Genomic DNA, 13,392 nt, shown 5'->3' on the forward strand with positions numbered 1-13,392 from the left:
GTAAAAGCAAAGCCCGAGAACAGAAAAAGGAAATGGAATGGAAGAACCTAACTCATGGCTTGCAATGAATTTTGATATTGGCTTTTATTGGTCATGTAGAGACAAAGGAAAAAAATCCAGGATGGAGTAGGACCATTGCTTGAAAATGATGAGCATGATGATAAAGGAAATAGGGGAGAAGGTAGAATCACTCAACTGTTATTTGGATTTTGTAAAACCATTAAAAAGGGAAAGGGGAGAACCAAAAATGAAAGCTAAAATAAAGGAAATACCAAGAGAGCCCTTAGCTTTTCTCAGTCACTTCAAGTCTTCAAAACCAGATATAGTTCAGGCCCTTCAAGAATTCATATATATGATTGCTGGGATGAATTTATGAATCTTTCAAAAAATAAATGATGGAGGACTAATAAGGGACAGGTGTCTTGGTTCCTTTAAAGGGAAAGAAGGCGGATTATTATTTTTTTCCAATAGTATTTTATTTTTTCAACTGCATGTAAAGATAGTTTTCAACATTCATTTTGTAAAAGTTTGTATTCCAAATTTTTACCCCTCCTTCCCTTCCCTTCACCCTCCCCAAGACAGCAAACAATCTGATATAGGTAAAACATATGTAATTCTTTTCAACATATTTTCTTATTTTTCATGTTTGCACACAAAAAAAATCAGATCAAAAGAGAAAGAAAAAAAACAAGCAAACAACAACAAAAAGTAAAAGCATATGCTTTGATCCATATTAAGTCTCCATAATTCTTTCTAGATGCCGATGGCACTTTTCATCCCAAATCTATCGGAAATGCCTTGAATCACCACATGAAAAGAGCCAAGTCCATCACAGTTGGTTATCACATGATCTTGTTCCTGTGTACAATGTCCTCTTGGTTCTCTCACTTCACTCAATGTCAGTTCATGTAAGTCTTTCCTGCTTCTCACACATCTTGTGTTTGCTTAAAAATATGTTTTGAACATTATCTTCAAACTAAAACAAAGATGTCAGTATATAAAGGACAAGAAAGAGGACCAAATGGGAAATTGGGTATTTCTGTATCTGTGACCCACTTCTGCTAGTAGAATGTAAGCCCTTTGAGGGCGAGCACTATCGTACTTGCACATTTATATCCCCAGCAGTATCTGCTGTATGGTAACACCTCAGGTAACTTATGTAATTGACTCAGTGTCTCAGCTTCTTCCTCTCTAAAGAAAATTGTATAAGATGGCATTTAATGTCCCTCCTAGGTTTAAATCTACAATCTTATAATTTCTTTTTTCAAAAATAGTGAATTAAGTTTTGAGATGACAGCATCGCCACCTCGTGGTGTGGCTTGGCAGAATATCATAAATTGAGGTGCAGGGAGAGGGAAAATGGTGATGGACCTTCCCAAAGAGAAAACATATCCACCTTCCTGTTCACTACCCACCTGGCCTCCTCTAGAGCACTCTGGGAATAAAGATAATTCTGAGTATAACTTTTTTTTATCCCCATTTTACTGAGTAGGAAACTGAAGCTCATGCAGTAAAATGAATTGTCCATCATTATATAACTATCATGAGAGCTGGGATTTGAATCCAGATCTTTCTGATCCAAGTCCACAGTTTTCCACCACACTGTGGCAATTCTTACTTCTTGGGTATGATTCCCAGATCCTGTAAGTTCTTAGCTATCTTTTCAAAGTGGCCACGAGGGAAAAGTGAAATTCCCAAGGGCAACCAAGGTAGATTGAGCACATCATAAAATTATGGGCCAACTGCTGAGGCCATTTCAGATCCCAGTGGCTGAGATGATGCCTTATCTTCATTTCATTCTTATGCTAGGATAAGAATGGGGCTCCTGACTGCCCTGGTTCTCAGTCCCTCTTTATAAAAAGGGAGAGTAGGACCAAATTGTTTCTGAGGTCACTCTCATCTGTGATTCCATGATCATTAGAAGCCAAACACTGGGCTAAGTGCTGGAGCCAGATCCATACTGTATGATTTTGCTAGTGGATGCCCAGAGATGCAGGCTACTGGCAGGGAAGTGAATGGGGAGCATGGATTCTGTACAGTCTTGGTTGAGAGACCAATGGTATGGGTGAGTTTTGCAATAGGACCCAAGGAAAACATCCTAACTCACTGCTGGAAAATGACAGCAGCAGCAGCAGTAGTAGTAGTAGTAGTAGTAGTAGTAGTAGTAGTAGTAGTAGTAGTAGTAATAGTAGTGGTAGTAGAGGTAATAGTGGTGGTAATAGTAGTAGTGGTGGTGGTGGTAGTAGCAGTAATGGTAGTAATGGTGGTGGTAGTAGTAGTAGTAGTAGTAGCAGTAGTAGAGGTAATAGTGTTGGTAATAGTAGTAGTGGTGGTGGTGGTAGTAGCAGTAATGGTAGTAATGGTGGTAGTAGTAGTAGTAGTAGTAGTAGCAGTAGTAGAGGTAATAGTGTTGGTAATAGTAGTGGTGGTAGTAATGGTGGTAGTAATAGTAATAGTAATTGCTATTGTTGTTGCTGCTAAATAACCCAAAGGAGAGTGAGAAGATGCAGGGTAGATACAAGCAGCTTGCAACACATTGCCAACATGATGTGTAAGCGGGAAGTTATATTAGAGTATCCTTAAGCAGATACTTTTGAATGACCAGCCAGGAAAGCAGGCCAGTCTTATAGCTCGAGAGGCTACCCAATGAAGGGCTCAGTTGTGACATAGTGCCCCCAAGACAATGAAAGAATCAGACAGTGATTACTCTATGGAGAAGACAAAAAAGGGGCAGGGAATAATTGCAAGGAGGAGATTATTATCCGTATTGGTGAAGGTAGTATAGCTACGGTAGTAGATTGGGACCTATGAGGACTGGGGGCAAATTCTGCCTCCTTTATTTACGAGCTGTGCGACCCTGAGGAAGTTTTTCTCCATTCTGGGTTTCCTTATCTGCAAAATAAGACTAACAATTGCCCCTGCTACCTGTTATTGTGAAAGTCCAATGAAATGATGTCTATAAAGTGCTTTTCAAAACTTAAAAAGTACCATATAAATGTGAGCTATTATTATTGTTATTAGCAGTAGTGATGCTATATTAGTATCCATGCCAATAAAATTAAATTCATCAAAACATTAAAGTGAATCTTTTCTCCCTCCTGCTCTCTCTGTCTCTGTCTCCTTTTCATTTTCTGTCTTTCCACAATATATTTATATACATATATGTGTGTATTTATATATATTTATTTGTGTTGATCTCAATAGTTTTTCATACATTCTTTATTTTCATTTTGATAGCAACAATGATTGGAAAAGCAATACCAGAAAGTGATCATCTAATAGGTGTTTAAATGGGTCCTTTGAAGGTTGACATCCTCTTTTTGAGGAATCAAGGTTTAATTCTCAGTTTTGCTATTTATTACCTAGGAGACCTTGACAAATTCCTTTCCTTCCCTGGATTTTAATGTTTTCATGAGTAAAATTGAAGTGTTGGATTAAATAACGTTAAAAGTCTTTTCCTATTCTAAATCTATGATCCTATGTTTCCATGAGCAGATGTTCTTTAATGTCTTTCCTAGTTCTAAATCTATGAGCCTATGGAATATAAATACAGAGACACATTAAACTGAAAAGAAACATAGCATCAGGTAGCAAGTAGGTTGCAATGATCTGGGGAAGTGATGCGCCATGTTGTTCTGTTCTTAAATTCACTCTGCAGAGGCTTGGAGGAAAAGCTGGCAACTATCATCACCTTGAAGCAGGAATCCTACACAGCAATGTTTCTTCTTTTCTCCAAGGAAGAATTGAGGAGGGAGAAGAAAATAACGGCGGTGATAGTGGAGAAAACATTAATTATTCTTTATCTGATTTCTATGGTAAAGGTTTTCTTTAAGGTTGATGGGTCATCACAGGTTTCTGGGGGGTATCAAAAAAAAAATAAAGAGGAAAGAAAAGTTAAAAACCACTCAAATGAAATTCTGAGATTGGGGGCTATTTTCTGCTATTACACTTTTTTCACTACTTCACTGCTATTGTCACATCTTAGTCAAAACTTCATTATTATATTATTAGTCAATTAACCTCTTAGTGACTAATATTCCCATTTGCAAAATTTTTAATGACACTTCTCCTAACCTAATTATTATTATTATTATTTCCTTTTGCATCTCCTATCTCTGAATGAAAGATAAATCTTGTCTTTTTTTTCTGTTTCTAAGACATCTTTTTTCTGTCCTCTTTTCTCCAGTCTGATTTTCTACTATCCTTATTCAATCCCTCATCACTTCTCATTTAGACTATTACAATGACCTCTTAATTGGATCAATGAGATAATCTCAGAGACCCAAAAACAGTAAAAGGAAAGCACTTTGTCAGCTTTAAAGTCTCACATAAATGTTATCTGTGACTATAATATTAGTAAAAATTATTTTTAGTCTCCCTGCATTCAATTATTTTTCTCCCCAACTCATCTTTCATGAAGTTATCAAAGAGATTCTCCTAAAGCGAAGATGTGACCACGTCACTTCCGACTCAACAAATTCCATTGATTCCCTATCACCCTATCCTATCCTCTGTTTGGTATGGAAAGTCTTTTACAACCTGGCTTTTTCCTACCTTTCCTACCTTCTTTTACTTTCTTCCCTTCACATATATTATAGTCTCCCCACACTGATCTGTCTATTTGCTATTCCTCACACATGCCTACAGGCATTTGTTCTGGTTATCCCCCATGCTTGGAAGGCCTTCCTTCTTCACCTATGTTTTTTAGAATCCTTGACTCCCTTCAAGACTTTTCCTAATCTCTCCCTCACCCTTTGCCCTATCCGCCAGCTGCTAGAGACTTCTTTTCTAAAGTTACCTTTCATCTTTCCTAATGTTTAACAAATTCTTGTTGACTGATAACATTTCATTCCCAAATTATCTTTGATCATCCTTTTCTTTATCTTAGCTTGGCTTAAGACTAAGCTGGCACATATTATGGGTATTTAGCTACAGACAATAGACTCATTGGGCTGAAACTGAATTGGGATGACAGTCTTACTGCAAAGATGTGATCCACTCTTCTGTTTTTCCCATTGGGATTTCTTTGAGTCAGGGACCCTCGGTAAGGTGATTTTCGGTTGAAAAGGCCATGATCTCCGTCTTCATGGAAAATAAATGGTTTGGTTTAATCATTTAGCTAGATTCAAACTATCAAGGGCAATGGCAATTTCCATGCTGGTTTCTAGAACAAGTCTCTCTAGACATTTCAATCAAAGCAATCTCCTTTCCTCCTCAGCACCTTGGACAGTGCCTCCAGCTATCTGAAAGATCAATCATAACTCATAAGAGGAATACTCAATCTGTACTTTGTTTATCTTGGATCAAGAATAGCCATCCTTCCATCCATCTATCCATTCAACTAACATTTATTAAACTCTTATTTTATGTCTAGACTGGGTGCTGCAGAAAGACAAAAGCAGCATCATTTTCCCCCTTAAGAAACTTGTATTCTATTCTATTCTTAATATAATATAGTAAATACATGTTTCTTAAGAACCATGTATTCTATTGTGGGCACATGGCATTTAAACATCTAAATCAATAAAATATAATTTAAGGAAAAACACTAATAATTTGGATGATCATGAAAGGCTGAGTCAGGTGACAGCTGAATTCAACATTGAAGGAAACTAAAGATTCTGAGAGTTGGAGATGAGAAGGAAACATAATCTTGGCATAGTGGACACTCCATGCAAAAGTAGGGAGGTAGGAAATTCAGTGTCTAGTTCAGAGATCATCAATTAGGCCTTCCCAGTGTGTGAAGGGAAATTAATCAATAGAAGTCTACACAGACCTAGGAATCCTGATCTGAGGAAAGAAAGTTGGAAAAAATCTAACTTCCTCCAAGTGTATATACATGCATATAGATACACTCATACATTTATGCACTCCATTCACCCCACACACACTTAGATGCTGCAAGGATCTGGAATTTCTTTGAAGTGGATGGATCTCCAGATCTACAGAGCAGATCATGACTCCTCTGTTCACAGATGACCTTTGAGGGCAGCAGTGGCCAAGAGATGAGTGTGACTCAACTTATCTAGGCTAATCTTTGGGACATAGAGTCTATTGCTAGAAATTCACTTAAAAATTTTCAGCCTGACCAGGCCTGAGACAGCTTGATCGCCATAGGCATAGTTTTTGAGAATTCCTCATCATTGGAGAATACCCTCCTTTTCAGTTTCTTTTCACCCCAATTATTTAGAATCCTGATGAGATCCAAAAGATAAAGCAGAAAATTCACTGAGCATCCTAAATGGAACTCACCAAATTCATATACTCTACTTAGAGTCCCCTTCCTTCAGGCCCTCTCTTTAATGAACAGTCCTAACCACTTTGTCAGTCTGGTTATATCAAGCCTGTAGCAGATTAGGAGCAGCTAATTAGAAAGGTGTTACTAGAGGCAGGCATGTGGACATCAGGAAGAAATGACAGTAAAGGGCAAGATAGCCAAACAATTAAAAGCAGCTATGAACACAACAAGCACAGCCCTTGGTGGGCAATTAATGCAGTGATGAACAGCTCTACACATCTCAAAGTCAGGTGAAGTGGGATGGCGTAGGCAATTGGGAAGAATCACTGAACCATGGCTTGTTCCTAACAATGACCTTGGAGTATCAAGGAAATGATGTATTACATGCCTTCTGCTCTATTGTAGGAGAAGAGGACCATCGACATCAGGTAAAGTGATTTTCTCATAAAGTTATAGGGAACTGGGCAAGATTAGTGCCATGCTGTCCAAGTTAAAGGTTCTTTTTCATGATAAACTATAAAAGTGAAAAAAGGAAGGTGATCTATCTCTGGCCAACATGATATCTGGCATTTTTGTTGAACTGTTTTGGGGGAATGTATTCGAGGGACTTGGATTTTTATTGTTGGGAACTCCAAATCAATTGAAGAAGGCTTTATCATCTACTATGGCACAATAAATAATCTCTGTTAGGTACTAGGTATACAAAAGCAAAATAGAATAGCTCCCTAGCCTCAAGGAGCTTACATTGTATTGAGTATATGCTATGTTGAATATATTGGACCTATATAAACTAGATCCCAAGCAGAATAAAGTGATTTCAAGAGTCCTGGCCAGTGAAAGCAGCAGGAATGGCCACAGGGAGCAGACACTTTGATGGTCTCCTTCTCCATTATGGACAGAGTCCAACATATGGCAGCCAATGGCATCTCTTTGCCATTCTGTCACCCACTAGCTGTATGAACAGGAAGTATTTATTGTTTTTAAAAGGGCAGACCTTTAACTTGAGTTTCCAGAGTGACCAATTTCTAGAGGGTTCTAGCTGTTGGGTTTTCCTTTTATCCACAAAGAACATGCAGTGGAAGCTGTGTTTATTCACTTAATCCATGCAAATCCCCAGAATGTTTCTTCTTGTCTGTTCCCAAAATATTTGTCTCCAAGGTCCCTGCCTCTCTGTGGCTTCCCCAGCAGACTGACCTGATGATTCTTACCTTGAAGTTTAAGAGAATTATTGAATATTCTCTTCTGGACATGTGGCCTAGACATTACCTATAAGAAAAAGAAATCTTTTGGCTTGAGACGTCATTGAATCCTGAGGACCAATTCCTCCTTCTGGGCAGTTGAGTGTAGGGGTGAGGGAAGAATCAATGCTTGAAATTTTAACAGATATCCAGTTTCTGAAGTATAAGTTGCTCACCCTGAAAACGTATCAAGCAAAATGCTCTCCCGAACCGACAGAAGCTGTCAAGCCCCGGCTTCTAGCCCTGATTTGTGATTCTATGAGTCGGGAAGGTTCATATCTAGTCTCTGACTCATAAGATAATAGATTTAGGATAGAACAGGGACTCAGAGCTCCTCAAATCCAACCTCTATATTTCACAGATGAGGAAACAAAGGCCAAAGAGGTCAATCCCAAGGTTATATAACTGGGCAGGTCTCTATCTTTCAGGATCTTTTTTCTCATCTGCCAAATGACAGAGTTGGACCATCTATCCTTCCAAGGCAAAACTCTAGCTCTGAATCTATTTAGCCAAGATCTATTTTCCTGCCAGTAGATGAACCACTGGACCCTGGGTATAGAACCCTTGTGTAGGGGAATGTGGGGGAACCTGAAAGTTATTTTTTTTTTCCCAAATGAGATAAGAGATAGTGAGTAGGAAGAACCGACAACTTGAAATGGCATCAAGTAGTCTGACTTAATGAGGCTGGCTTTGGGCTGAGCTATGGAATCAGTCCAAACCCAGGGTGCACTTGGAGATAAAAGAAAAGGAGGTGAAAAATGGAGTAGATTCACTTGCCTTTTTGGTGCCAGCCATCCTTCTATCAATAGATAGCCTATCTTAGCTGAGTTGGATGCACACAGCACAGCCATGGGTTTGCCTTTTTTCCTGGTTCTCAAGTTCAGGACCATTTGGGTGGATCCTTTGGTGCTATATCTATTCACTCTTCAACCTATTCAAGCCATTCACCTAATGGCAGGTTGGCTCTAAGCTAGCTGGGGAGATTCCAAGTAGCAAGAGGCCGTGGTTAGGCAGGCAATAAAGCAAGTGTTAAGCATGGGAGTTGGGGGGTAAAGGGAAGGGATAGGGGGAATTCCATACCAATATCTCCCTTTTTAAAAAAGTCTTATTTGTGCATGCAACAATCAGAGTTAGAAGGGAAGATATTTATCCATGTTAACTTAGAATGGCCTCCACTTTTTAATTCTTACTTTCAGTCATTTCTCAGTCATGTCCAAATCGTTGTGATCCCATTTGAGGTCTTCTTGGCAAAGATACTAGAGAGGTTTGCCATTTCTTTCACTAGTTTATTTTTATAGATGGGAAAACTGAGGCAACAGTGTTAAGTGGCTTGTCCAGGATCACACAGTTAGTGTCCAAGACTGTATTTGAACTTAGGTTTTCCGGATTCTAGGGCTGCCATTCTGTGCACTATAGTGCCATCTCACATCGTAATTCTTACATGTATGTGAGTAATTTTTTTTTCCTGTTCAGTATGTTTTTCTCTATCTCTTCTTGAACTGCTTTAATTGCATGGAAATGTTTAATTAATCAGAAACATTCAAATGGTTTAAAAAAAAAAAGGCAGCAAGGGGCAGCGAGGTGGCACAGTGGGTAAAACATCAGCCCTGAAGTCAGGAGGACCTGAGTTCAAATTTGGTCTCAGACACTTAACACTTCCTAGCTGTGTGATCCTGGGTAAGTCACTTAACCCCAACTGCCTCAGGGGAAAAAAAAAAGGCAGCAAAAGAGTGACACTGGAGGGAGAACTGAGTGCATGGCACAAAGGATTAGTATCAGAGAACTTGGGTTTGACTCTCAACTCTGCTACTTATCACTTATGCAAAAATGGGCAAGTCTGTGTCTCAGTTTCCCCATCTATAAAATGAAGAATTTGTTTTTGATGGCTTCTAAGTTCCTAAATTCTAACTAAATTATTAACCCTCTGTGTATGTGACTCCCCCAAGTTTAATAGCTTTCTTTCCACTTTTTTGCAGAGATGGGGGACTATAGATGTAAAATAAGATGTACTTTGTTAGACATTAATGTCTATTGGTTTTGCTGAAAGTAAAATATTATCAAAAATAACAAACTCTTTGTTATAAGGGATGAGAAGGGCAAAGGAGAAGGATCTATTTGGAAATAGACAAGAATAAAAACAAGAGTTTTTAAAAGGGCCTATAAATATGAATAGCTCCACTCTACTTTTGCCATCTGACATCGAGCCTTCATTTTCCCTTCCTCCTCTCCTCTTCTGGCTTCTTTGAGGGATGGACTGTTACTCACTTTGACGACCCCAGAGTTTTCTGGATTTTCATCCCCAGGGCTGTTCTCAGAGGGCTGGAGTGGAAGTATCTAGGAGTGAAGAAACAAGACATCATTTCAGGGGTGTCCTTATGACACCCAACTCTGATTGGGTCACTCCAAGCTGGATGGGAGGCTGATTCTCTTCTATAGGTGACCATGAATCGCTCTAGATCTACAGGGACTTCAGAGATTGGATGGTCCAACCCCTTCATTTAACAGGTGAAGAAACTGAGGCCCAGAGAGGTCATAGCCCCCAAGATTCTAAAGAGACTGTCTATACCAACCCCCTCATTTCCCAGATGAGGTGAAAAGGGAAGGAGGGCCAGTCCTAGGCTTACAGAATTGGAATTTAAACTCGATACCTCTAAATACTCTAATACTCCAATGGAAAGCCTCCTTTGTGGCTTTCCATTTGAAAAAAAAAACAAAACAAAACAACAAATTAACCAATATAAGGTCGATAACAGAATTTTGATCATTTTTTTGGATCTAGGGCTATGGTATAGATTGAGAACTTGCTAGTGTAGAAACTCCCATTCATTGAGGAAGATCAGAAACTCCTGGATTTGGAGTTGGGGGACCTGAGTACAAATCCTGTTTCTGCTGCTTCTTGCCTGAATGATAATGGACAGATCAATTAACCTTTCCTTGCCTCAGTTTTCTCATCTGTAAAACGAGGAGGGTTGGTGTAAACAGCCTAAAGGACTCCTTCCAGCCCTAAACCTGCAATCCTTATATCGTGCTACATACTTCCCCACACTCAGTGCCTCCTACCAACCTGGAGGTTTGATTTCTTCCTGGGTTTCTCCCAAGTTTTGATAGGGAGTCCAGCAGCGGTGAGGGCAGCAATCCGAGACTTTATATCTGACACCTAGGGCAACATCCACATGTTAAATACATATAAGGACCCCGTGTCAATCTGGCTTGCTAAATGAAACCTGAGAACACCTTACCAGCATGCTCCAGTCTAAGGGTTCTTAGCCTTTTTTTTTTTTTTTTTTTTTTGCGTTCTAGATTCCTTTGGCAGTCTGGAAGAAGATTCCTTCTCAGAACCATGTTTTTAAATGAATTGGTATGCTAGGGAATGTACTAATGAAAGCACAGGTCTGATCTATCTATCTATCTATCTATCTATCTATCTATCTATCTATCTATCTATCTATCTATCCATCCATCCATCCATCCATCCATCCATCCATCCATCCATCTATCTATCTATCTATCTATCTATCTATCTATCTATCTATCTATCTATCTATCTATCCATCCTTCCATCCAGCTATATCCCTACCTGTACAATCATATTATATACACATACACAATGTATATACATATATGTAATTGATATAATAACAATGTAAATTTTTTTGGCCTTTCTTTGTTACCAGAATTTTGCTTAGTGCTTGGTACCGAGTGCCACCTACTAAATGCTTATAGACTTGCCTTTAAATCTTTTGGTAGTTACCTCCCTCTTTGCATGCTGCACCTCAGTGGCTGTCAAGGCCACTCTGTCCTCCAGCTCTGAGAGCGCTGAATCAGGGGTTCTGGTACGTGGGACTTGCTCCTCAAGGTCAGGAAGCCTATTCTCCTCTCCATGTGTCTGGCCAATCTGGAGAAATAGGACAGAGTCTACTTAGCTCCATGAGTAAAAGTGACTCAGATGGGCGCCAGATGTGTTGCTACCCATCTACAGGGTCAACCTACATGTGAAAAGAGGGGGTCAGACAGACCAGACAGCATAAAGGGTCCCTTCCAGTTTCAAATCTGTGCTCTGCTCATCCCTGTCCCTGGGGAAGCTGCAGAGAAGCAGTGGGTGGGATGCTGTGGAGAGTAAGATGGAGCAGAAATCTAAGCCGTGGTTCCAGTTCCATCTCTGACTCTGACTGGCAGTATGACCCGATTCAAGTCTCTGCATCAGTGTGCTGGGTAACTCTCTCTAAGCTTCCATGTTACCCAATGGCATGAACAGCATGAACCAAATCATAGGTCCTGTCTCTCTCCCGATAAATGTCAGTTATTGTTAATCATCCTTAATTAGCATCCTTCTCCCTTGCCTTATTGTAGCGAGGCTTTGGGGGGATCCTGGGGGCTTAAAATCAGTGAAATGAAAATGCTGCATGTCCACACTAGCCATAAAGGGCTGGAAGTGAACATATTCTGCATGCTAATGGTCCGAGCATCTGCTCTCTGAGGACCGGTCCGGCTCAGTGTAGCCCTGAGTGTTGGGCCCAGGTTGTAGAAGTTAAAAAAGACCTGTCCATTAAGACATGGAGAGGCTGCAATCTGCCTGATGGGAGGAGATACTCTGAGACATTAAGGATGCACAGAGTGATGGGGCCCAGACTCGGCGATGGAAGGGTCCTGGGAGCCTCTCTAGTCTAACCCATAAGAGCCGAGAATTCCCTTGTCCACATGCCTACCAGACTGGCATCCAGGCTTTGCTTGAAGACCTCCATGGAGAGGTTGTGATATCCTTCTCCAGCCGAGGAAACTGAGGCAGAGTTAAGCTAATACACTGCTAATAAGTATCTGAGGCAAGATTTGATCTCAGGAATGTGAAATCTTCCTACCTTCCGGCCCCATGATTGCCCTGTTTTGACCTCATTGGCCCCATCCTATGTGAAAACCTTCCACCAATTCTTCCACTGGTCACTCTCAAGGCTGGACGGACTCATGGATGGGCCTTTAGGGGTTGGCATCTGAGCCATTCTTTCAGAGCCTTAGTACATTTTGAGATTACTCTCAGTGTTGAGAGTTTTTGCTGACATGACTCAAAATTTTTTTAACTTCTACCCAAAATCCTTTGCTCTTTCCTGTGGGGCCATTCAGGCCAGTCTAATCCCCCTTCTCCAGATCAGTTCTTTGGATACTTTAAAAACAACTATCATGGCTTCCCCAAAGCTTCTCTTCTCTATCTCACAAGGTAGGGATTGAGGCCCTTTATTCCCCACCCTGCCCTCAGGCTCTGAAAGAATAGCTCAGATGCCAACCCCTAAAGGCCCATCCATGGGTCCGTCCAGCCTTGAGAGTGACCAGTGGAAGAATTGGTGGAAGGTTTTCACATAGGATGGGACCAATGAGGTTAAAACAGGGCAATCGTGGGGCCGGAAGGTAGGAAGATTTCACATTCCTGAGATCAAATCTTGCCTCAGATACTTATTAGCAGTGTATTAGCTTAACTCTGCCTCAGTTTCCTCGGCTGGAAGCCACTCTAGTATCTTTGCAGAGAAAATCCTAAAATGGGGTCATGAAGAGTCGGCCATAATTTAAACAATTGACTCATAACACATGAGTCTAAAGTCGAGTTTGGTCCTGGTGTGGGCCAGCCATTCCATGAAGAGCTAGACCCTTGTGTCCAGCACCCTATCCACTAGCTAGCTAGGAGCTTATTGGAAGAAGAGCTGGAGGTTTTAAGGGACTGCAAGCTCAACCGGCATCCAGAGGACTATAAGAAAAGCAAAAGAGCCAATGGGATCTTGGATTTCATTAAGAGTGAACAGCAGGGTCTGGGACTAGGAGGCGATAGTCAGACCACGCCTGCAGTCTTGCATTTAATTTGGGTTGCCTAATGAAGGACACTGAGAAAGCAGGAGAGTACCCAACTAGGAAGGTGAATGACTTCAAATTGGG

General features: G+C 40.5%; 1 protein-coding gene across 6 annotated transcripts in view; it reads right to left on the bottom strand.

Moving 5' to 3' along the window:
* Positions 1 to 3,165: 3,165 nt before the first annotated feature.
* MLPH (melanophilin) overlaps positions 3,166 to 13,392 on the bottom strand; it is a 56,066-nt gene continuing 45,839 nt past the window's right edge. For 3 of the 6 annotated variants that reach the window (XM_074264409.1, XM_074264406.1, XM_074264408.1), the window contains 6 exons: positions 11,228 to 11,371; positions 10,541 to 10,633; positions 9,742 to 9,810; positions 7,447 to 7,504; positions 4,982 to 5,082; positions 3,166 to 3,855 (listed from right to left, as the gene is read on the bottom strand). In XM_074264409.1, coding sequence (XP_074120510.1) covers positions 3,829 to 3,855; positions 4,982 to 5,082; positions 7,447 to 7,504; positions 9,742 to 9,810; positions 10,541 to 10,633; positions 11,228 to 11,371 — 492 coding nt within the window. In that variant the 3' untranslated portion in view covers positions 3,166 to 3,828. Of the gene's footprint in view, positions 3,856 to 4,981; positions 5,083 to 7,446; positions 7,505 to 9,660; positions 9,811 to 10,540; positions 10,634 to 11,227; positions 11,372 to 13,392 lie in introns of all 6 variants that reach the window. The other 3 variants (XM_074264407.1, XM_074264405.1, XR_012481536.1) reach the window with 2 other exon arrangements.

Source organism: Sminthopsis crassicaudata, chromosome 4, assembly GCF_048593235.1.
Source record: "Sminthopsis crassicaudata isolate SCR6 chromosome 4, ASM4859323v1, whole genome shotgun sequence".
Classification (NCBI taxonomy): Eukaryota; Metazoa; Chordata; class Mammalia; order Dasyuromorphia; family Dasyuridae; genus Sminthopsis; species Sminthopsis crassicaudata.